General features: G+C 40.5%; 1 protein-coding gene across 1 annotated transcript; it reads left to right on the top strand.

Annotated features, from left to right (window-relative positions):
* The first annotated feature begins 3,481 nt into the window (after positions 1 to 3,481).
* NAPG (NSF attachment protein gamma) lies at positions 3,482 to 16,447 on the top strand. Its single transcript, XM_061995794.1, has 12 exons — positions 3,482 to 3,624; positions 5,679 to 5,746; positions 6,727 to 6,811; positions 7,390 to 7,407; positions 7,959 to 7,989; positions 8,458 to 8,567; positions 8,706 to 8,772; positions 9,492 to 9,562; positions 10,249 to 10,327; positions 10,800 to 10,879; positions 12,335 to 12,464; positions 13,447 to 16,447. The coding sequence occupies exons 1-12, from the start codon at positions 3,569 to 3,571 to the stop codon at positions 13,594 to 13,596; spliced, it is 945 nt and encodes a 314-aa protein (XP_061851778.1). The 5' UTR covers positions 3,482 to 3,568; the 3' UTR covers positions 13,597 to 16,447.
* Positions 16,448 to 23,093: the final 6,646 nt, after the last annotated feature.

Below are 23,093 nucleotides of genomic sequence, written 5' to 3'. Positions count from 1 at the left end.
ATACACCAACAAAATCAACTGGCCTTACCTAAGTGGACAGGCCACCTTACTTAACCCAGAAAAGAACATGCAAATTATGTGTTCAGCAAATAGTGCAGAAGGCATTGCCAATGTTTCACATTGGAACGCCTTACTTGACAATAGAATACCCTCCTCCTCTCTTCCGTTCAGTTCATCTGGAAAGCCAATTAGATATCACCTTCCCCCAGTCAGGATATTTACAACATCTCTCTCTTTATTCTCTGACATCTAATAAAAGGCATGTGGTCTTCTACTATTTAATTAAAGACAATCAGCAGGGAGACACAAATCTACAGAAAAACAGTCTTTATTAATTCCACTGCCCCCAGAGCTATTTGTTTGCTTTCTGGCATATCCATTAAGGCAGGAACTAGTAATGTCTCACCAGCCAAATCAATTACATTGACCTAATGCTGAAGACAGGAAAAGAAAATGTGCTGGAGCAGTAAGGTGCTGGTACTGTGACAGAGTGATCACAGAACACACTTTTGTGTATATAACAGGCCCAAAATGTATTTTAGTCAATCTGTCAGTAGTCTGCCTGGGAGAAGGTTTATGCAGATCCCTTTCCCTTCCTCACAGGTAATTTCCTCAGCATGGTGGCATAGCTCTTATTACTGTAGTAATGACTCCAACTCAGACACTAATAAATAACAAGGTAGAACTTTCCATGTTCTGCTGCCAAAAAGGGGTATCAGACAAAGCTGGGAAATTCAGATCTGGGAAAACTTAAATTCACCGTTCAGATCCAGTGGAAAATCAGATAGGATTTGGCAGATGATTTAAAATACAACTCACTGCAGTCAGTCCTGACTTTCTGAACATGACATATTCACAACAACTGGGAAACAAATTTAGCTATGATCATACTGATAGTCCCTTAAAACTAATAGCTCTCTGAAGGAAGCCCAGACTATACTCATCCCAGAGCTGTGGGTGGACACAGCCATAGTGGTGGAAGGTGGTGTCCTCAGCTGCCTGCCTCCAGCCTCTTGCCAGAGGTTAGCCCCATGAAGTCACCTATAGGTGCTTTTAAACACATTTCAGACAAAATAAGATGTATTAGGTTACGCAGCTAATTTTTGATAACCTGATGCCTTTGATTGCAATGAAGAAATGCTTAGAAGACAGAAGCCCTCTGTAAGGTGTGTATAGCAATGGGCAGCTAAGGACTGGCTAATAATCAATGGCTTCTACTGGTACAGTTATTTCACAGAGTTCACATATGCCTAGTAAAGAAAACCTGTAAGATTATAGTTTAAAAAGTTTGTCTCTCCAACTACTATCACTGTTAAATTTTTTCACATTGTACCTGGTAATTTTTCAACATAAAACTCTAATTCACAGCCAAGCACCAGATGCTGTGATATGATCCTTTCCAGATGTGAAATCTCTGGAGGTTTGATGTCTACTAAATAAAAACTATCCACGAATATCCTATTTCATTTAATACTAGTTTTGGAGATCTTTCATCTGGTCATTCCTGTATAAAGTGTAACCAGACAGTGCACATGTGTAGTTTCACTGGAACAGAGCAGGCCAGGAGCACTAGCACAAACACATGAACAATAAGTAATTAATTGGGTGCTTCAGAAGAACACTCTGAGATTATTCTGTCCTTTAATGCCACAGTTCTGATTTCATTGTCCCACTCAATGTAAATTTATTTGGAAGGCATTGCAGTAAGCTCATAGTTATACAGCCAGATCTATCTGGGCTGCCACAGTAAGGGAAAGAAAACACAGATGTGGTGACACAGGAGTCTCTCCAATCACAGAATTCTCTATTTTCTACCTGCCACCAGTGAGCACTTGCCAGAAAACTATTTAAGGCAGAAATGATTCCTGTAACGAGTATGGTCATTCAATGACTCCTATTGTTGTCCAAAAAGTGGATTCATGCCCTGTGTGGAACAAGCCAATTTATACACAGAGTTGAGATACTGTTCTATTTCATGTCTGCATAGAGACAGGTGCTAGGTGGTAATGTCACAAAGCCAGCATCCCTGTCAAATGTTCCTGTATTTATACACAAAAGTAACGGAATTCATCCGATTCCTGTTACAATGATCGGTTGGTGATTAGCATGCAATTATAATACAGCTTACATGTTCATTCTACTACTATGCATGCCTGCGGGAAGGATCTTCACCTGGGCAGGGATCTTTTTGACTTGTGAGTGTGACTTTAGCATTATAATGACAGTAGTTCAGTTAGGGGTACCTAGCCCTTGCTTCTCTTTGCCAAGTTGGCCTATTCTTCAGCAACTTAATTAGCGTGTCCATTCTGAGTGTTTCAGGATATTCTTTGCAAAGGCTATTATCTTGATCAGTACAACTTAATATTAGTTACCTGGTAAGGACTATTTTGATCTATCTGCTGTGATTTTAGGAAAGATGGGCCAACAAGACGGGGGGGTAGAGCTGGTCTTTATGTGAGAGAGCAACTAGACTGTATTGAACTCTGCCTGGGCAGAGATGAGGTGTGGGTTTATGGATGTTTATGGATGGGAATTAAGGGGCAGAGTAGGGTGGGTGATACTACTGCTGGAGTTTCCAACAGACCACCTGATCAGGAAGTGGAAGTGGATGAAGCCTTCTACAAACAGCTCAGAGCTGCGTCACAATCACAATCCCTTGTCCTCATGGGGGACTTCAACCACCCTGATATTTGCTGGCAAAGCCACTCAGCCAAGCACACACGGTCCAGGAGGTTCCTACAGAATGTCGATGACAAGTTCTTGTCACAGATGATTGAGAAGCCAGCAAAGAGGAGGTGTGCTGCTAGACCTTGTGCTGACAAATAAGGAGGGTCTGGTTGGGGATGTGAAGACTGGAGGCAACCTTGATCAACCATCTCAGTGACCATGAGATGGTGGAGTCCAAGATCCTGCATGGAAGAAGCACGACACAAAGCAGGATTGTGACCTTGGACTTTAGGAGAGCTGACTTTGGCCTCTTCATAAACCTGCTTAGAGGAATCTCATGGAATGGAATCCTAGAAGGTAGAAGTGCCCAAGAAAGCTGGTGCCTCACTCGGAGAGCTAGAATCACAGAATGGTCAGGGTTGAAATGGACTTTTAGAGAGAATCCAGTCGAACCCCCCTGCTAAGGCAGATTCACTTTGGTCAAGTGACAGGGACCTGTCCAGGCGGGTTTTGAAAACCTGCAGAGGAGATACCATGGCCTCCCTGGGCTGTCTGTGCCAGGCTCCCTCACCTGTGGGTAACCATTCACCTGCACAACCCCTAACAGGTGAAACCGCACTCGGGTCTACCAGGGGCTGAGCAACACCCCGTCCCCCTCCAGCGAATCGAGCTACAACCCACTCTGCTCTGTACGGCACCACGGAGCACCGCCTCCGCGCCGGGGCAGCCGGCAGCACGCATGCGCGCTGAGGAGGCCAAGGGCTGGGGAGGGCAAGGGCCGAGCGCTGCGTCCTGCCCCGCCCCTGGCGGCTCGTGAGCCTCGCGGCGCTCCGTAGGCGCAGCGCAGGGAAGTGGAGAAGTGCTGGTGCGCGCCCACGGGCAGGCCTGCCGCGCAGGCGAAATGGCGGCGCAGAAGATTAACGAGGCGCTCGAACACATCGCCAAAGCGGAGAAATAGTGAGCAGAGGGGAGGGGGGTTGGTGGTTGCGGGAAGCTGTGGAGCGGGTGCGGTGTCTGGCGGCTGAGCGGCCGGGCTGCCAGGCCCGTCCGGCTCTCCTGCCCCGCGGGATCGCCCCCTCCGAGAGCGGGGCTCCGCCGAGAGCGCTGCTCGCGGCCACCCTCTCCTGCGGCCTCCGAGCCCGGAGGCTGCTGCCTGGCGGCCCAGCGCAGCATCTCGGCAACCCTCATTCACCCCTGGGTTTGGTGGGAGCTGTAGTTCTAGCCGGCGCTCTTGCGGAATGTGGAGGCCCTGTGGGAACTACAGTTCCCATGTTGCCGTGCGCGGGGTGGCGGGCAGGGGGCGACCTGCGGGAAGGTGATGGGAGCCTCGCTGAGGGGCTGAGGTGGGGACGGCGGGTGCTCGGCGGCGTGACTTCGGGTGAACGAGGAGGAGGTGCGGGGCTGGGAGAGGCCGGCGCGGGGGGTGAAGCTGGAGAACCTGGCTGCTTCTACCTCAGGGTCCCTCCTCGCAGGGGACGGGTGCGAAGGAACACCCTTCTTCCCCGAATTAGGAGAATGAAGCGGCCCTAAACCTAAAAAGTCATGTCAGTGAGGCTATGCGATTCAGAGGCCTGAAGCCAACACAGTTTCCTTAAAAGCCATGTATTCTTTATTGCTCTGACTCAAACTGGAAGGCAGGTGGAATCACTTCTGCTCTTCTACTAAAGCTAAAGGGAGAAAGATAAGCCAGAGAACAGAGAAGAGACTTACAGGGAATAAAAGTGCTTAAGTTTTCTGAGGTGGTATGTTTGTTTGTTTCACGCTTACAAAAAATATGTGATGGTTTCTTTTTAGATGGCCTCAAAGACCTGAGCTGACATTAGCTTCAAATGCTTGACATTGATATACAATAGCTTTTAAATATGTATTTTAATGCAGAATATAGCCATTTTGCTTATAAGTTTCAATTTCACAGGCTACAGTATAGATGTAATAGAGCTGACTAATCCAAGGATGCTATAATTTTAGTAAGAATAGTGACGCACCAACCAGAACTGATAGATCAAAAGTATAAACTGTCACAGAGGATAGACTTCCTCAGAATAATAAAATTAATGCAAGTATTTTACAGAAATTACTTGGCCAAAAGTGCTTTTCAGTGCAATTCATTTAAACTTACCTGGAAAGCATTCAAAATAAAATAAAACTCAAATTGTCTGCAGATTGAAGTATTGTCTGTTTCAGCTCGATGCATTTGAGACTATGCCTGCGATGAAAATAACACAAAATAAAGGCTTCCTTTAGAGATATGTACTGTGGTTTTCATCCAAGTTAGACAATAAAGCCAACACAGAGTCTATAAACAACCGTTTTTCCAAATTAAGCATGTGTTGCCTCTGAAGTCTCTGCCTACAAGAAATATGGAAGTGGACTGTAACGTTTTGATAACTTTATATTTGTTTTAGAAGTGAGGAAGTCATAATATTGAAATCAACATTGTCTGATGACTCACCTCATTTTGCAATGTATACTTTTCCCTATCCTTATGTCTATATGTGTGACACCATTTAGTATCACGATCTGTTGTAGACATATGAATGATAGGGGGCCTTTGTCTTTGTGTTGGTAAGTAAATTCTGTCATTTGTGTGTGTAACGGAGAGTCTTTGATGATTCTCAGCAGCAAACAATTACTGTGGAGCAACGTTGGAAATGTCACGATGGATGATGTAGCAAAATACCCTGTCAGATATCAGGGTATTAGAAACCTTGAGATAGTGTATTGGCGTAGGTGGAAGTCTTTTTTTCTATTGACTTCTTAACTGTTGAGGAGCTGGACTTGTGGAGACTCTGGGGACAGTGGAAGTGTGTTAGGGCGAGGAATGTACTTGATGCAGTTACGAATGATGCTGACATTTATTTTTGCAGTAGTAATGCCACCGTAGAATCGGCATATAGGTAATTCATCCTTTTCAGGGGTAGTCTAAAGCTTTAAATATGTCTGAAGTGCCTTGAATGTAAAACACAAAATCTTTACTAATTGATAACAGATCTGTCTTTCTTGCATTTCAGTCTGAAAACTGGCTTCTTAAAGTGGAAACCAGATTATGACAGTGCAGCTACTGAATATGGGAAGGCAGGTATGTATGACTCTAAATATGGCCATATACCTTATGTTTTCAAAGTATTCTTTAAGCTTAATCCCTCAACATTTTACATGTTTCCAGTACATTGCTGTGTAAGTAAAACTGTTGTGAAGACGTAAGATGAAACAACAAAGAAAAATACTCTTGGTAGCTCTGTAAAATAAATTTTAGATGATGCTTGATCTAGAACAGTTGTCAAAACAAGTTTTTTTTCAACCTCACAACTTCTACATTGTCTATTACTACATGTGATAAAAATAAGAATTTTGTTCTTTCACTTGTCCATTCCCAAATCCTATGACTTTACATACAAAACAACGATTATTTGAGCTGATTTTAAAACCTCACTTTTTTATCGTCTTATGAAGTATGTCCTGAAAAAGACTGTCTCAGTAAGGGAGAGAGATACTATCATGGATTTTTAGGCATAGTAAGATCTTTCTTCCTGTTTTCCCACTGCAAGGCTCACACTGAATATAAGATTCTCACTAGTTGATTCCTACTTTGGTATCCTGTCAGTCTAATGGAGGTAGAAATACATATTTGTGCCCTGAAGTGGTTGTGTTGAGGAAGTTTTATAGGTGTGCTTTGATGATACTACTCTTCTCTTCCTGCTGTACTGATTTTTGTATAACCTTTAATGATGAAAACTGTATACTATATGTGTTCCTGCTGTTCTGTAGTTTAAATACAGAGTTAATGAGTTCCAAAATCCAAATGAACACATTACGCACACTGTGTGTTACACTGATGGTATGCAAGTGTGGTTGATAATAAATGTTTTTAATGGTAACTAAGTGACTAATGAAGGAAGGAGGACTGTCTTGGGATTTTTTTTTTTTTTTTGGAAGAGCTTGGTAAACTAACCATTAAAGAGTCTCTTTGCATCTTTAGATGGCTAAATTCTTGAGCAGAAGGGGTGAAGAAATGAAAATGATGAGCTGTAAATAAGAACTTTATTTGATTTCTTGCAGCTGTTGCTTTTAAGAATGCCAAGCAGTTTGACCAGGCAAGGGAAGCCTGTTTACGGGAAGCTGAGGCACATGAAAATAATAAAGCGTATCCTTTCATTTATTGTTATTCTTTTTTCCAAGAAGCTGACTAGTTGCTAATTGAAATGACATCATGGGGATTGATAGAAGATGTATCGAATACCTTTGCACATTTTGTCAGTCTAACAAAATTGTCGTTTAAAAGACTCTTCCTGTTTGCTCCGAGTAGGAAAACTAAAGAATGCTGTTGGTTAGAAAATCTGTGTTGTTTCCAATAACATCTGGCCTGATAAGATGCTGATCAGAGATGTCTAGGTACTCCTTCAGAAATTATTACAGTTTTTAAATACCTACAGATGGACAGCATAAACTAAATGCAACTCTGAGACTGTTACAGTACTTGTAGTGTGTAGTAACCAGGAACAGATTTTAAGTAAATGGACTTTTTACGATACATACAGTTCTGCTTTTTATGCAGGTGCATCTATTGTGTCCTTAGAAAAAAAATACAGCAAACAAATGGGTTTGATTTGCCTTTATGGGATTTCTTGCTCTGAAACTAGTATAAGATTTTTGGATGCTAATAGTATTTCTGCATTATATTTTCCTGTTTTTTGTCCTTGACTTTGACAATATTGTTTCCAGTCTATTCCATGCTGCCAAGTAAGTACAGAAGCACTGAGTAGTCTGAAACATATGGCACAAGCATGAACTATCATTTTGATATTGCTGTAGTAGATGGTATGATTAAAGTGTTTTTTCTGTTTCGGCATCAGTTTAATGGAAGTGCAGGCTAGGAAAGTCTGAAAACCTGAAATGCCCATCTGAAGGAATAATGGTTTAGACGTTCTTCATTACCTTATGATATTGATTTTATTCTCTTACATGAACTTGTCATTTTGAAATTCTACATTGTTGAGCTTGTAAAGAAATTTTTAATGAGGACTGGAAAACAAGCAAGTAATGACATAATCTAAATATTGTTTGTGGCTCAGATCATAATAGATTTTTAGTGGGGAGTATGGTTGAAGTACTTCATTTGTGGAAGATGATCTTACACATGCACTATCTCATTAAGTAAAACATTTCAAATGTCTTCAAAACATTAAATATTGTTAGTGAAGTGATAACTGATGCATGCTAACTTTTTCTGCATAACTTCAGTTTGCTGAAATGCACTATATGTAATGACATTGAAATTTTTTTCTCTGCAGAGCTTATGAGCAGGCTGGCATGATGCTGAAGGTATTTTCATGTACTAGTTTTTATTACAAAGCTCTGGTTTACAGGAAAGGGTATTATGCACTGTACCGTTACAAAAATATATGTAAGTGAATTACATATTGAAATGATATTTATCTGTTGACTCATAGTCCCCACCAACAGCCTTAGTAGATTAGGGAGTTGCCATTTGTAATTGGGGGGGGGAAAATGGGTTTCCTTTTGTAGAAGGAGAGATGAGGGCCTCATGTCAGAGGGTAATGGGAAGGTGGGACTGCTTTTGCTTTAAACTACAAAAAATGAGTGCCTTATGTGGAAGTTTGGTACTTACAATTAGACACTCTGAAGTTGGTGGTCAACTTTCACTAGCTCTACAAGTTTGTAAGTAAAAAATAGAATCTTGATAAATAAGGTGTTAGAGTTTGCTTTGGTTTGTTTCATTGTACATAAGCACAATTCCTGACCGCAGTGTCCCTCTGACTTGCTTTGCAGGAGATGCAGAGACTCCCTGAAGCAGTTCAGCTGATCGAGAAAGCCAGCATGATGTACCTGGAGAACGGGACACCAGATACAGCAGCTATTGCCCTGGAACGGGCTGGAAAGTATGTCTGTGGTACTGGTAGCTAGAATGCATGCAGGGCTTGACTATATCATTGATTTTCTTTCTTGTCATTTTTTATGCTTTCAGGTAAAAATTATTTTTATTTCATCTTTAAAGAAATGATTCATGTTTATTGCAGGTTAATAGAAAATGTGAGCCCAGAGAAGGCTGTGCAGCTCTATCAGCAAGCAGCATCAGTATTTGAAGTAAGTTAGGTTTTTTGAGGTTGTGTTGTTTGTTTTCTTTTGCTGGTGGGGAAAAAACCCTCAGTTTTCCATTCCCAGAAAGTACAAGAAGATGAATGGTGTTTAGGGTCAGCTACAAAGTTAAGAAAAAACCTGAGATTAGTTTCTAAATTATTTTTCCTTCCTTTCACATCACCGCCTGAGTAGTGAAGCTGAAAGCTTCTTATGCCATAGAGAAGGAGATTATAGAAGTTGTGAGTTCTATTTGCTTTGCTGTTTTCTCAGTTTGGGACTTGACCGTATTTGAATTTTTTATGTTGTCAAGTTTGCTGCCTCTAATTGGGCAGCTCACAGTGTAGGGAACGTACCTGGTGCTGAGTTCTTGAGCCTGAAATAGTTTGAAATTCTTAAACACACCAAAGAGAACAGTTTGCTTGATGCTTACACACCTCTTGAGCAGATTTGCCTTTTTCCTGCTGCCTTTAGTGTGCTGTTCTTGTCAGGTGTCACGTATTTCAAGATTAGTGAGTTTGTGTTGGTGTTACTTTACTCTGTAGATCCGTACAGGAGCTGGTGGTGTAGCTTGGGTGCACCAATACGTTTCACTCGAGTATGTGAAATGCTGACATAATAATTAACAGTTGTTGTAAGTTACATATGACATACTTAGATTAAGGTCTGGTGATCTTAATTGTATGCAAAAGAAGTAGGAATGCATGAATCTTTTTGTTCTTCCTTAGAATGAAGAACGTTTACGGCAAGCTTTAGAAATGCTAGGGAAGGCATCAAGACTTCTAGTCAGAGGACGGAGGTATGACTTTATGCCCTGGGGTGTTTTTTTTAATGTAATTGAATTTTTAATAGTGATTTTAATTTTTTTTTCCTTGATGTTGCTGGATTTGCATACTGTTACTTAATTCTTCTTTGAGACATCCTTCAAACTAAAGTTCACTTTCTGTAGGATATGCTGTATTCATCCAGAATCTACCTGGTTTGTGTTGTGGGATGGGAAATTGTGGACTGTAAGGCGTTGTTTCCTTTGCATTTGCTGAAGAGCTAGAAAGGACATAGTACGGTTTGCACTAATTCTTAGACTACTTCAGGAAATTATTCACTTCCAGGAGTAATTTGTGGAAAGTACTTGAAAGTCTTTTATAGCTGTGGAATTGTTCATTGCTAACACCAAACTTGACCTGCAGTCACTAATGCACTGGCAAGTCTCCTGGCAGAAAAAGCAACACTAGTGAAACTCAGCAGCAGATCTTAGTAACAGCAAAGGTAAAGATATACAGAGTCACCAGTTCCTCTTGTATATGTGCAGGCTAAGAGCATCTCTGGTATTCAGAGAAACCTCGTTTTCATAACGTTATACAGATGAATACCTTGTTACTATACCCTAACAGATTTCTATATGTCATGAGGTTACTATAAGCCTCAGGTTCATTATGCTGTGTTCCTGATACTGACACCCCTAACTGGTTTTTTTTTATTTTTTAGGTTAGATGAGGCTGCATTGTCTCTTCAGAAAGAAAAAAGTATTTATAAGGAAATTGAAAATTACCCAACATGCTATAAGGTAAACTCTTAAGAGACAATTTCTGATAGTACATTTTAAGTTTTTTTGGGGAACTAATGAAATCTGACATTAATTTATTGCTAAATTATGAGAATTAATGGTAGAGCATGTTTTCTCAATCTCTAACTGGGATTTTTTTTTCACTACTATAATGTTGAAGACATGATGCTCTTATCTATCAGAAACAACCACCATGTCAATAATAAACATCTTTTTAAAAAAAATACCAAACCACAAAAACTGTTACTTGATTTGAAGTGTTATAGGAGAGAATTTATTTCAGACCAGCTAAGGATATGGCTTACTACTTTTTCACGTTGTTGTTCTGACTCTTGTGTCAATATCTTTAGAATCATTGTGGGTTGTAATGACTTTTTTTCCACGCTGTTAGCAGTCCAGTATATTTCTCATATTTGACCACTAATTTCTAAAGAATCACCAGGTTGAAGTGGTTTTGTTTGTTTTTGTTTAGAAAACTATTGCTCAAGTCTTAGTTCATCTTCACAGAAATGATTATGTTGCCGCAGAAAGATGTGTGAGGGAAAGCTATAGGTAAGTCTACTATATGTCCTATAAATTTTAAACTTAATGTTTCATTAATGTAGATCTATTCTTTATGAAGGAGCAATTGAAACTGGCAAGAAACGTTAAACCTGTACTTCTGTTGACTTACAGTACAACGTTAGCATTCCCTGGTATATGGCTGTCAGGGTTTTTTTTCACTCTTTAACAGACTCAGCTGTAATTATGATAGTGCTTCTTCATAAGGAAACTAAACGAAAAAGTTGGCAGTAAAGAACTAGTTGTGTGACAGGTGAAATGAGATGGAAACTCTATAAAGTTCATCCCATTTTTTTGCTTGTTAAAAGATGAGCAGAATACTGTTACGGCTAGGATGCTTGCTTTGCTGGTATGCTTTGGGTTGAGTCTTTCTTTGAAATGCAGTTAAGTTTAGAAGAAAAAATAGGTATTTCTCAATGTTTCTAAGATATTTTTTCCAGAATCTTTTTGGCATGTGGTGAGTGGAGGCCTTTAAAGGTTAAATTCTAGCTTGTCATTACAATATTTTGTTACAGTTTGAGGATGGAAATAGGGAATGCAGTCTCAAAAGGCACAACAGCAGCATCCCAGTATAAGCAGTTACGCTATCTAGTATGGTGATTATATTGAGGGAAAGATTAATGCAAATGTTTTTGATAAAGGAAAGCTTGCAGCATTTAATCACTGCATTTCTGGTTATGGTGATCTAGGAGAACTTGCCATCATTATACTTTGGAGAAAGAACAGCATGGTTTCTGCTTTTTGTGACTTTTTTTCAATTAGTTGATTGAACTGACAGATAAGCAGGAAGTGGTCCAATTGAATACATTGAAATAAAGAAGGCAATCCAAACATCTAGGAGAAAATCCCAGTGTCAAAAACTGGGTTAATGTTTAACTCTGGTTTCAAAAGGCTTTCCCAGCAGCTGTCTGCTGCAGCTTTCTTGAGGACTTCAGTAATAAAATACTGAAACATCGTATTTTTGCTTAAACTGTGCATGTAGTGGAATAGCTTGAACATATGTGTAAGTTATATTGTACCTTATTTTGGAAAGAATTTTTCAAGATCAATATTTAGACATCTTGCTCTTGTTTTACCATTCTTCAACTTGTAGTTGCTGTATGTGAAGCAGAGTAAGAGTTTATTGGCTAGTCATGAAAAACTGAAAAACTCTTCATAGTCAAGACGAAATGAGACTATTATCTCGACTAATTGCCCTGACTGTAGTCTTTTTGTCTTGACTATGATTACAGGTTCTCAGCATGCAAGGTAATAATGCTGAAAGTTTAATTTTATGGATATGATCCATGTACCCAGAGAAATCAAAGTGATTATAAGCGGTTTTGTGAAATAAGCATTCCATCAGATTCTTGCTCTTCTATTAATTGGTAGCATTTAAAGATAGAATATTCGAGTGTCAAGTAGACTACTGAAATGCCTATAATGAACTCTTTAAATTTCCTTCAGTATACCAGGATTTAATGGAAGTGAAGACTGTGCAGCACTAGAGCAACTTTTAGAAGGATATGACCAGCAAGATCAGGATCAAGTTTCGGAAGTCTGTAATTTGCCACTCTTCAAATACATGGACAATGATGTAAGTAGGCAGTTCTATAGAATTATTTTTTTATAAACCTTTTACTTGTTCAGGTTGAGAAATTTTTTTTTTCTAGTAGAGAAAAATAAGAACATGGTCCATGCATTTATTGTGACTTGCTCTGTCATCCTACCCTGTACCTGTGAACTTTTTTCTTTTACTTTGCTGCCTGACAGTCTAAATTCCCACATCATTGTTCTTTTTAGGTGATGGGAAGGCTTAGGTGAAAAAGCAGCTTGTTATGAATTAACTGAGTTTGACAACTTCACCAAAATTCAGCTGCTTTCTGCTAGTTTCCTTAGGGGCCAGAACAGTTTGCTGCTTACGCTTCATCTCAGGAATACCATATAGCTGATATGAATGCATATGTTTTTTTCAGCACTTATTCCTTAGTAAGGTACTAATTAGTGACTTTTTTTTTATATAATTTATATTTTAAGAAAGTATTTATGTCTTGTGTCCCTCTCCCTCTTTTTTTTTTTTTTTTTAAATTATACTTGTAAATTGTAGGAAGTACAAGGGTAGGAAAGGTGTGAAGTAAAGGAGACATCCATCCAGGCCAAACTTTGTGACAGTATTGACTATGTTGAACAGTAAAACTTAAGGTGCTACTCTTACTGAAAGACTTGTTACATGAACTGTTTGTTACTAGGTCATTTTTCAGTATGCAGCTCTGCATACGTTGGTTTTTTACATATAGCTTGAACTGCAGAAACTGTAGGATGTGGACGAATTATTCTATAATAAGCAGTATCAATACAGATTTTGCATCCCATTCTCAGAGTGTCTAAAGTAGAATAAACTTAATTGATGCATTTTTTTCTAAGTTGGAAAAATAAACTTTGAAAGCGGCATTAATCTATTTTCTGTACAGAATGTTACCTGCATGTTTGTTGGGGATGTCAGTCAATTCTGCACAGTGTAATTCAACAAGATTTTACATCTGGTAGCACAGAGATTAAACTTCCCTTCTTATTGTCAGTATGCCAAGCTTGGTCTTACCTTGGTGGTCCCAGGAGGTGGAATCAAGAAGAAATCGCCAAATGCTGCGCAAGACAAAGCAAGAGGTCCAGCTGCAGTGGGCTCTCATGCTGATGAGGAAGAGGATGAATATTCTGGTGGACTATGCTAGGTGCAGATGTAGGTTGTCCTAACTATCTGACTTATTTGTGATGTTGAGCTTATCCAAAGGTACCAGATTTACCTGAAGCTTCATTGCAATTGTGGTGTGGGAATGCTAATAACGTGGCAGCTTATGGGCACAATACATGAGAAGAAGCATGATTGTACCTATTGTCTTGAAACATCTTTGGACATCATTTTTTACTTGGTAGGAGTGTCCTCAGGGCCTTGCCTTCAGTTGACCAGGAAAAAAACTGAGACAAATTTTTACTAAAAGCACAGTTTAAAAGAAGCCAAAACTCTGGAAGCACTGCAGTAGAGAGCCTGAGACAAAACTTTAAATGCTAGATTTCAGTAGCTGACACATTTTAGTCCCAGTAGTACGTTTGTGATTGTTTTCTTAGTCAACTATAGAATTGTTCATCTGGCTATTTATCTCCTGTTTAACACCATTTAAGGCCCGGCAGGATTTTTCACTAGTATGAGCACTAGGGGGAGCGTTCAGTTTATTTTCAACAGGTTTTTACTCCACTGGGAAATGTTAATACCTTATTCTTTGCAAGGAGTATCCATGTGGGCATGAAAAATACTAAGTCAGCTAGCCTGAAGCTATCTTGCAAGCTTGAGAGTACACACACATTTTTCATACTACAAATTTTGTTGACTTGAAGTCTTTGGAAATAAATGTGTGCATAATGTTTGTAGTGGACAAAATGGAAAGTGGAAGGATTGGACAAACCTTTCTTAGCAATCCTTCTGAAGCATGCCATAAGCAAAAAAGAAACTGAAGGTAGCAGATGATATGCATTGAATATAAAGCGCCAAAGAAAATGTTTACCATTGTTTCAATTATATGTTGAAGTTCATGAGAGCTCAAGATGTTTATTTACTAATCAACAAAGACATTTTGTTCTTCCCTGTTTTCAAAGGATAGAATATAGCTTATAAAAGCTATTTTTCAGACTATCTCAGAATCCAAAGTAAGCAAATTTATTGCGTCTTCTCTATTTTTATTTGGTTTCAAGTTGTCACGTGTTTTGCAGCTTTCTGTATTTTCTTCAATTTGTTTAACCATTTTATGTTTAAAACTTCACGATGACACTAGAGGCTGTACCTGTGATCTGTTTCTTCAGAAGAACTTAACATCTGCAGTAGAGTGAAATTGCTTGGAATCCGACAGACTTGTGCGGGATACACGATGCCTCAAGTTTAATGAACAGTAAACCAAAAGCATAGTTTTAAGTGTTGACACAGTTCCTGACACATAAAGGAACTGCATGTCTTCAGAAAGATCAAGGATACATTTGACTTGCATGTCATGTCTGACATCAGGGTGTCAGATGTAACTGTGATGAAGGTAAACTTTTTTTTAGAGGGGTAATACTCACTTTCCTTGAGGTGGATAGTACTAGATAGCATTTCAATGGGCACACAAGATACATTGTGGTTTGCAGATAGAGCTGCTGTAAAAGCCATGTTATTCAATTTGATAGGTGTTCAAAAAGCAGTTTAGTCTCTTTGTATTATGTAATAATCAACCTGGATTTTAAAGCTATTTGAGACTATCCCTCTGGTTCTTTACTGCCTGATAGGTAGTTTCCCTTTGTTGTTGATGATTTCTATAGAAGCTTTTGCTCTTCTAAATGAAATTTTGCGAATTGAGTTGCTTTTCTGTGATTACACGTATTACGTGAAAAATGGTTTCGGAGACTTTATTGTAACTCTTCTTTTTTTCACCACTGGAGCAACTCTAAGTTTGCTCAGCTTCTGCCTTGTGGATTTGTTCATGAGGATGACCATGCACTTCTTATGAGGAATCTTTATCACAAGTAGAAAAAAACCCACACCTGTAGGAGCACTGGGAACACTACTTTTCTTCAGGCTTTTCCTGCTGCTTTGAATTCTGAAATCAGTTTTGTTGAATGGTTCCAAGGAATCTGGGGTTTTTTTTTTTTTGGACGTGTGAACAGTTGTATATATCTGAGAAGACAATATGCATAAGAAGAAAAATTGTGAACCTTGTGTGCTTCTGTGCAAGAACTTGCAGTCTTTATTTAAACCATGCTTGTAATACTAACAGGCCCTTAAAAGAAAAACCTAAATTTTTGCATTAGATTCTTAAAAGATACTTTTCATATTGACCAAAAAAATAGAATAGATATGCAAGACTGTCTTCCACCTTACCCAGCTTGTTTTCTCTGTTCCCTGTGTCAAGGGTAGAAAATCTGAGACAAGTAACTAAACATGTTAAGCTGCCATTGAATTAAAAGGGATTTCTCTGAATCTTGGAAGTAGGATCTTAATCTTCGATTGCAGTGTTGCTGCAAAGACCAAATCTGCAGAAATTGAAGTGTCTGAAAATAAGATGGTCTATTTTATATAACTTATTATCCTATTTTAGACAATGAAAGTGTGATAGGAATGTTAACTGCCTTTCAGTAAATGTTTAACTATAGAAGAAGCTGTTTGTATATTATGTGTTAGTGTTCGTGTTGATCTTTCAAAGCAATTTGCACACTCATGTAAATAACATTTAAGTGATTTAAAGTGGGAAAGGTACCATTTACAGCAAGAAAGTTTCCAAAACCAGTGATGACTGTAAGAAAAAATCAAATTAAATTATGCATGAAGGCTGAGCGATGGCCGATGCAATGTGTATGTAAAATCAGAAGATTTTTAAATTATCTGTAACTTAAGACTCAATATACCCAAGTGCAGTGTGAAACTGTGCTTTATTTGTTCTTCTTCCAAATCTGTAGTGTATTAGAGTGCAAAATGTGTTTGTAACAGTTCTACAGATGCTGCTTCTTGAGAAGAGGCTGTGTGTTTCACCAACAGAAAAAATAAAACTTGAAACTTAACACATTTGTGGTGTTGTTGATCAGGTCCTGCTGAGAACTATCATTTGAAAATGAGTATTATGTTTTAATCTCAAGAAGGTTTACCACATGACTGTTTTGTGCAGATCTTTTCACCAAGCACTGCAGGTAAGTTAAGTGATCAAGGACTAGGTCTTGGGAACCTACTGTCTCAGCTGTGAGTGTTGAAAGTCCCCAGTGTCCAATCTTTTTGTGGCTTATTCACTAGATGTTTGTTCACAGCCTATTTAATTTATCCCGTGGCTTTTATTTTTCTAACTGACCTTTTGGTACCTTTTGACTGGATTTCATTGTTTAGATGGTGACACAACTTAGACAATTCTGTCCACTGAAAACAAAAGGTAGGTCTGTGTTTTGCCTCTCTGCCTGTTGTAACGTCTTGGTGGTTCAGTGTTATCAATTCCCTCCTGTAAGGCTTGTATTCAGAAAATAGAATTAATATTGGGTGGTGGTCAGAGATGAATAGGTCTTTAGCAAGGTGAAATAGAAATAATTGGTTCTCCAGTCCTTGGTCTTCCTTAATTTTTGGCTAATTGTGCAAAGCATAAAATGATTTAAAAAAGGAATGTCTTTCTAATGATGGGAGGACATAGAGATTCCTAGTTTTGTCATAGATACTAAGTGTTACTTTCCACTGTCGGTCTGGCTAAATGTGTAGCAAACTCTTGAAATCTTCTGGAAGAACACACACACAAATATGCTCCAAGGTTTAGCTGAATGTGCTCAAGTCCAAAGGCCCAAGAACATTAATGGGAGCAGCAGGGATCGGAGAGAGGATCTTGTGCCAAACTGTGCTTCGAGTATCAATACTGACTGACATGCATCCCGTGTCCCCTGGGCTCTTCTGGAAGCTAAAAAAGGTGCCCAGGCCACAACCCCCAAGGGTCAGTTGAGTGTGTAGGATGCCCCAGCCATTAGAACTCCAGCATCTGTTTCTAGCAAGGATAATTTTAGAAGTGGTGTTTGCTGTCCTGCAAGAGCATGTATGAGTGACTTAGCATGTATGAGTTTCTCTGCGCTGATCTCATACAGAAATTGTGAAGAGGGTGTTTTATCTGAAGTACAAGTGTGGATTTTAAGGCTGTTCTGTTAGTTAATTACTTGGCTCAGATTTTCAAAGCAGTTTCTGTCCATGAGAATGCAGGTTTCTCATTATGCAGATCCAATGGGGAGTTTGAAAACATTTCAGAAGCTGTAGATATTTATACAATTTCAGGCTGTGAACTCTTTGGAGACTTTGTCAGTGCAGAAAAATCACCTTTTTTGCTGTTCTAAAGTGACTAGAATACTTGAAGGCCAAAGAATCTGGTCCTAAAGTCCTGCAATGTAATGGGAATCGCCCCTCGGATGTTGTGAGTAAGCAGCTATAGAAATAAAAAAGCTACGCTGCTCTTGGAAGAAAAACCCTCCTTTTTTCATCATCTAGGTTTATAATAGTGAGCTTTTTTGATGTAAGAAACAGAAAAAGAAAGAAGCCACCCTAACAACTAGCAGTAGAAATAAAATTTGAGCAAGTAGATGTAACTTTTCAGAGCAGACAAGAGCTGCTTGGCATCTGTGGTTGTTGGAGTCTGGGCAGAGAATCTCTAAGCTGATTGTCAGCATCCCCAAGAGCTGAGCTCACCTCTTCCTGTACTTTAGTACCTGTTGGAGAGGATGTGAGGGCTGTATCTGACCACTTTCCAGAAGGAAGTCGGGTCTTTGTCTCAGTGCCTCTGCCTTTGCCCTTCAGCCATGATTTGCAGTGTGTATGCAGTGCAACCTCCAGCCTGGAATGGGAGTGAGAGGCAGCTGCGAGGCTGCACGTACAGTTAAAGAACATATGGCTGTTGTTGGCTCATCTGCTGAGTCTAATGGGAATAGTAGTAACGAGCGTGGCCTGGCTCCGAGGTGCATGCTGTTGGGGTGTTAACTCCTGTGCAGTCAGCTTGGGTTACTCAGTAGAAACTGGAGTGACAGAGGTGGGCCCTAGCACGTGTAAAGTGAAAATGGGGTATCATTTATCTGCTTGTTTTGGGTATGTATGCACTTTTTAGATTTTGCATGGTAAATTCGATGTAGCGTGGAATGGACTTGTCTTCCCAAGAGCGTGGTTACTCCATTAGCACTAGATGGTGCTGCAGAGCCAGCAAAAAGCTTTCCTCCGCTGTCGAGAAGCGTTTGTTCCAGTTCTAGGACAGCTTTTATATTTACAGATGGTCAGATGGAGTATTGATTTGGTTAGAAATAGTCACACCAGGACCTCCTCTTGCTGCTGTTCCTCATTACTTGAAACACTCACCTGAAGTAGTTGAAGGGGCCAACACATCACCCCCGCCTCCTGTGCTGGCTGCTGTGCAAGTCCTCCATGATAGTCTGGCTGCCCAGGGAGGCAGCTGTGTCTGCTGCTGGGGCAGATGGAGTCAGTGCTGTGTGCAACTTTGCTCCAGCATTCCCTGCTCTTATAGCTGGCCTCATCATCATGCTGAGTCCGGGCTGACACACACATTTCCTGGCCTGAGGGCTGTCGTGAGTCGCAGGGCTGGCACCAGAGAATGCTACCACCTTCCTCCCTGCCTTGGTGGGAAGAGTTGTGAGGGGCAGTGGCACCATTCATTCCAGCTGTGCTGCTAACAGGCTCCTGGGCAGGCCATTGCACCATGCGACTGCTCTGCAAGAGGCTCTGGTCCAAAGAGAGAAGACTTAACCCATGATGTGTTTTTCAGGATGGTTGGGAATAAACATGGGTCCAATCCTCCCGTTGGTGCTGATACCCTTCTTCTTGCCCGCTTCTCTCAAACTTACACAAATGTGTTTATTTTTTGCCAGTGTTTTATCACCAGATAAAGATCATAGATAAAGAATCATAGAATGGTAGAGTTTGGAAGGGGTCATACAGTCACACACCCATTTAAACCAAGTTCATCTCTATCAGGTCACCCAGGAAAGCATCCAGGCATGTTTTGAAAACCCAGAGAAGGAGCCTCCACACCCTCCCTGGGTCTGCCAGGGCTCCCTCACACTCACAAGAAAGAAGTTTTTCCTTGTGTTTAAGTGGAACCTTTTGTGTTCCAGCTTATGCCCATTACCCCTTGTCCTGTCGCTGGATGCTACAGAATGAAGTGTCACCCCATCCTCTTGACATCCACTCTTTAGGTACTTACAAGTGTTGATGAGATTTCCCCTTGGTCTTCTCTTTTCTAGACTAAACAGCCCCAGGTCCTACAGCCTTTTGTTGTAATAAAGATGTACCGATCCACTTTGAGGTTCAGATCCTATCTGCATGTGACTGATTTGCCTTTCTCTCCCCTTCTCTGAACACAGGCGTGGATTGTCAGGTCACAGAAGGTGCATGGGTGAGGAGTACATAAAACAGTAGTTGGTGTGCAGTGTAACTTATCACTAGAGATTTTCAACTCTAGGCCTGGCTGATTCTGCTACAGTTGCAACTCTTCTCACAGCCACAAAATTTTATGAAATGAACAAAACGCAGTGTTAAGGACAGAAATCAACAAGTGGTGGTAAGTTAACAGCAAATGTAAGGAGTGAGGAAGTCAGTCATCATGCAATGGTATGTTGGCTGATGGAAGAGAGAGCTCCTGCTGGAATTTGCTGGAAGGACTACACTTCAAAAAAAAATAGAAAACCACTTTGAGTCATCCACAGAAGCAAGGAGGAAGGGATGAGGACTGGCATAACTGCCATCTTCACCCTGATGAGTGGTTCTGCTGCTGTGTGTGACATGAGACAGCATGGACACAGGCATGTTCTGGGATTTGTGTCCTTTGCCTGTCACTAACTGACCACAATTCAGGAATTAAAGGAATTAATAAATCTTCTAGCAGCAGACAGGGACTTTGTGTGTGTGTGTGTGTACAGCTGACAGCTTTCTAGCCCGTGCTTTCTGTACTGCACTGCTCAACTGTTCCAGAGTAATTGTTAGTAATAATATAGCAGAGAATTCATGAAGTGTAAAGACCTATGGTACCCCATCTGTCTTATTGGTGCCAAGTGTTTTATTTAACTGACCACTGTCCAGTAATTTTCTGGCTCTCATCTTGTGTAAATGTATGATTTTCCAAGCTGAATAGCTGGAGAAAGAATGAGGATCAGCTGCACTGGAGCCTGGAGTATAGGCTTGTGTGTAAGCACTGACTGGTTGAAGCTAGGTAGAATTGTAGAGTAAGGCAGCTGTGTAGCAACACCAAGTGAGCAAAATATTTTACAGCTTTGATAACAAACGCAGAAAGACTGATATATTTAATTTTTTTAAGTAAGATACTAAACATTAATGTTTATCCTCCCAAACTTACCAAATACAGCATTTTGTGGGAATTTATGAGAGCAAGTTTTCTTGAAATATCAGCAGAGAGTTATTTCTCTCTCCTTTAAAAAAGATTTAGACTGCTCCTGATGTAAGACATGAGTTTGGTGACAAGCACTCCTGCTAAGAATCGTTAGAAAGGAAAAGAAAGCACTCTTCTGCTGATCCAGACAAAGAGAAATGTGTGTAGAAGGCTTATGTGTGGGGTTTGGTTTTTTTTTTTTTTCTCCTTGGATCTTAATATAATCTAATACAACAATTAAGGTGGGTGGTTTTTTTCCTTTGTTGTTTATGCAGGTTCATAGACACTCTGAAAGTCAGATGGCTGTTTCCCAGTATGTGTCATTCTGTAGCCATTAGGGAGCAAAAAACCCTTTGAGTTGGGGGCAGGAGCAAAATCAAGAGGAAGCACACACATGTCTGCACAAGCTACTCGCTTGTTTGTCCATGGGTGTAGATCACAGGCCTACTTGTGATCTCTTGATGAATAGACTGTCAAATGGCTTCTTGTATGCATGATTTTGCTGTGGTTTTTGCCTTGAGATGATATGATGATGTTGGAACAGGTGTGACTGCCTCATGGTTGGTTTAGTGCAGCCAAACAATATCTGGTATTGACACACAGCCAAGGCTGTAAATGCAAGTAGCAGCTGGAATGCATACAAGTGCCATATACTTATCTCCACCTGCATTATTTGTGATGTTATAATTTCTAGTTTAGAAGGTCATGGGTATCTAAACCAGAAATCAAATATTTTGGAATTACTGTTTTTTCACAAGATTGAAGTGCAGTGAGATACCTTGAAGTTTACTGGAATTTGCAGTGTGCATTAATTGCTTTAGCACTTTTAAAGAGATTTCTGTTCCAAGGATAAATTTCCTTGTGTCTGTTTTACATGAGACAGATATACAGAAACATTCCTCATCTGTGACCACTTCACTGGACTTTGAAATAGTTTGTTAAAAATATAAGGAGGAAATTCAGGTAGTTTGGGGTTGTTTCAGGATATTTCAGGGATAAAAAAGAAGACCCTATGCCTGTTAAGTTTTTCTTATAGCAAACTGCATTGTAGATAATTCTACTGAATACTGTATGTAGTCCTATATTGCCATAACAAAAAATATAGGTTTGTTTACTTTTAAATATAGGTATTGCAGCTACTAGACTCTGGTCTTTATGGACCAGAAAATGAGAAATGTTTATTAATATGTTCAATCTGCCTGAAGTATAGAAAGAGGCAAGAAGAGAGTATGTAATGTGGAACAGAGTGGAGTTACAGAGCAGAACCTAAGGAGTGTTCCAGCCCAGTGCTGAATCCTTGTTCCTTCTTCTTGTTTCCTGACCATATATACATGAAGGAACGTATGAAGGAAAAGATGGTTACCAGGGGGAGTCAACATGGATTCACAAAGGGGAAATCCTGTTTGGCCAAACTGATAGCCTTCTATGAGTGCATAACCGGCTGGCTAGATGAGTGGAGAGCAGCAGATGTCATCTACCTTGACTTCAGCAAGGCTTTTGACACTATCTCCCATAACATCCTCATCAAAAAGCTCAGGCAGCGTGGCTTGGATGAGTGGACAGTGAGGTGGATCGAGAGCTGGCTGAATGACAGAGCCCAGAGGGTGGTGATCAGTGGCACGGAATCGAGTTGGAGGCCTGTGGCCAGTGGAGTTCCACAGGGATTAGTTCTGGGGCCCGTCTTGTTCACCATCTTCATCAATGACCTGGATGAGAGGACTGAGGGTACCCTCAGCAAGTTCGCTGATGACACCAAACTGGGAGGACTGGCTGATTCCCCAGAAGGCTGTGCTGCCATTCAGCAGGATCTCGATTGGCTTGAGAGTTGGGCAGAGAGGAACCTCATGAGGTTCAACAAGGACAAGTGCAGAGTCCTGCATCTGAGGAGGAACAACCAGTACACCACCAGTACAGGCCACGGGTCGAACTGCTGGAGAGCAGCTCTCCAGAGAGAGACCTGTGAGTCCTGATTGATAGTAAGGTAACCGTGAGCCAACAATGTGCCCTCGTGGCCAAGAAGGCCAATGGCATCCTGGGATGCATCAAGCCAGCAGGTCAAGGGAGGCTCTGCTCCCCCTCTACTCTGCCCTGGTGAAGCCTCATCTGGAGTCCTGTGTCCAATTCTGGGCTCCTCAGCTCAAGAGGGACAGAGAACTTCTGGAGAGAGTCCAGTGCAGGGCCACCAAGATGGTCAGGGGACTGGAACATCTTTCATATGAGGAAAGGCTGCGGGAACTGGGGCTGTTTAGTCTGGAGAAGAGGAGATTGAGGAGGGGATCTTATTAACATTTATAAATATCTAA

Source organism: Colius striatus, chromosome 4 (genome assembly GCF_028858725.1).
Source record: "Colius striatus isolate bColStr4 chromosome 4, bColStr4.1.hap1, whole genome shotgun sequence".
In the NCBI taxonomy this organism is placed as follows: domain Eukaryota; kingdom Metazoa; phylum Chordata; class Aves; order Coliiformes; family Coliidae; genus Colius; species Colius striatus.
The sequence above is the reverse complement of the archived record's forward strand: the minus strand, read 5'-3'. Positions and strand labels throughout refer to the sequence as shown.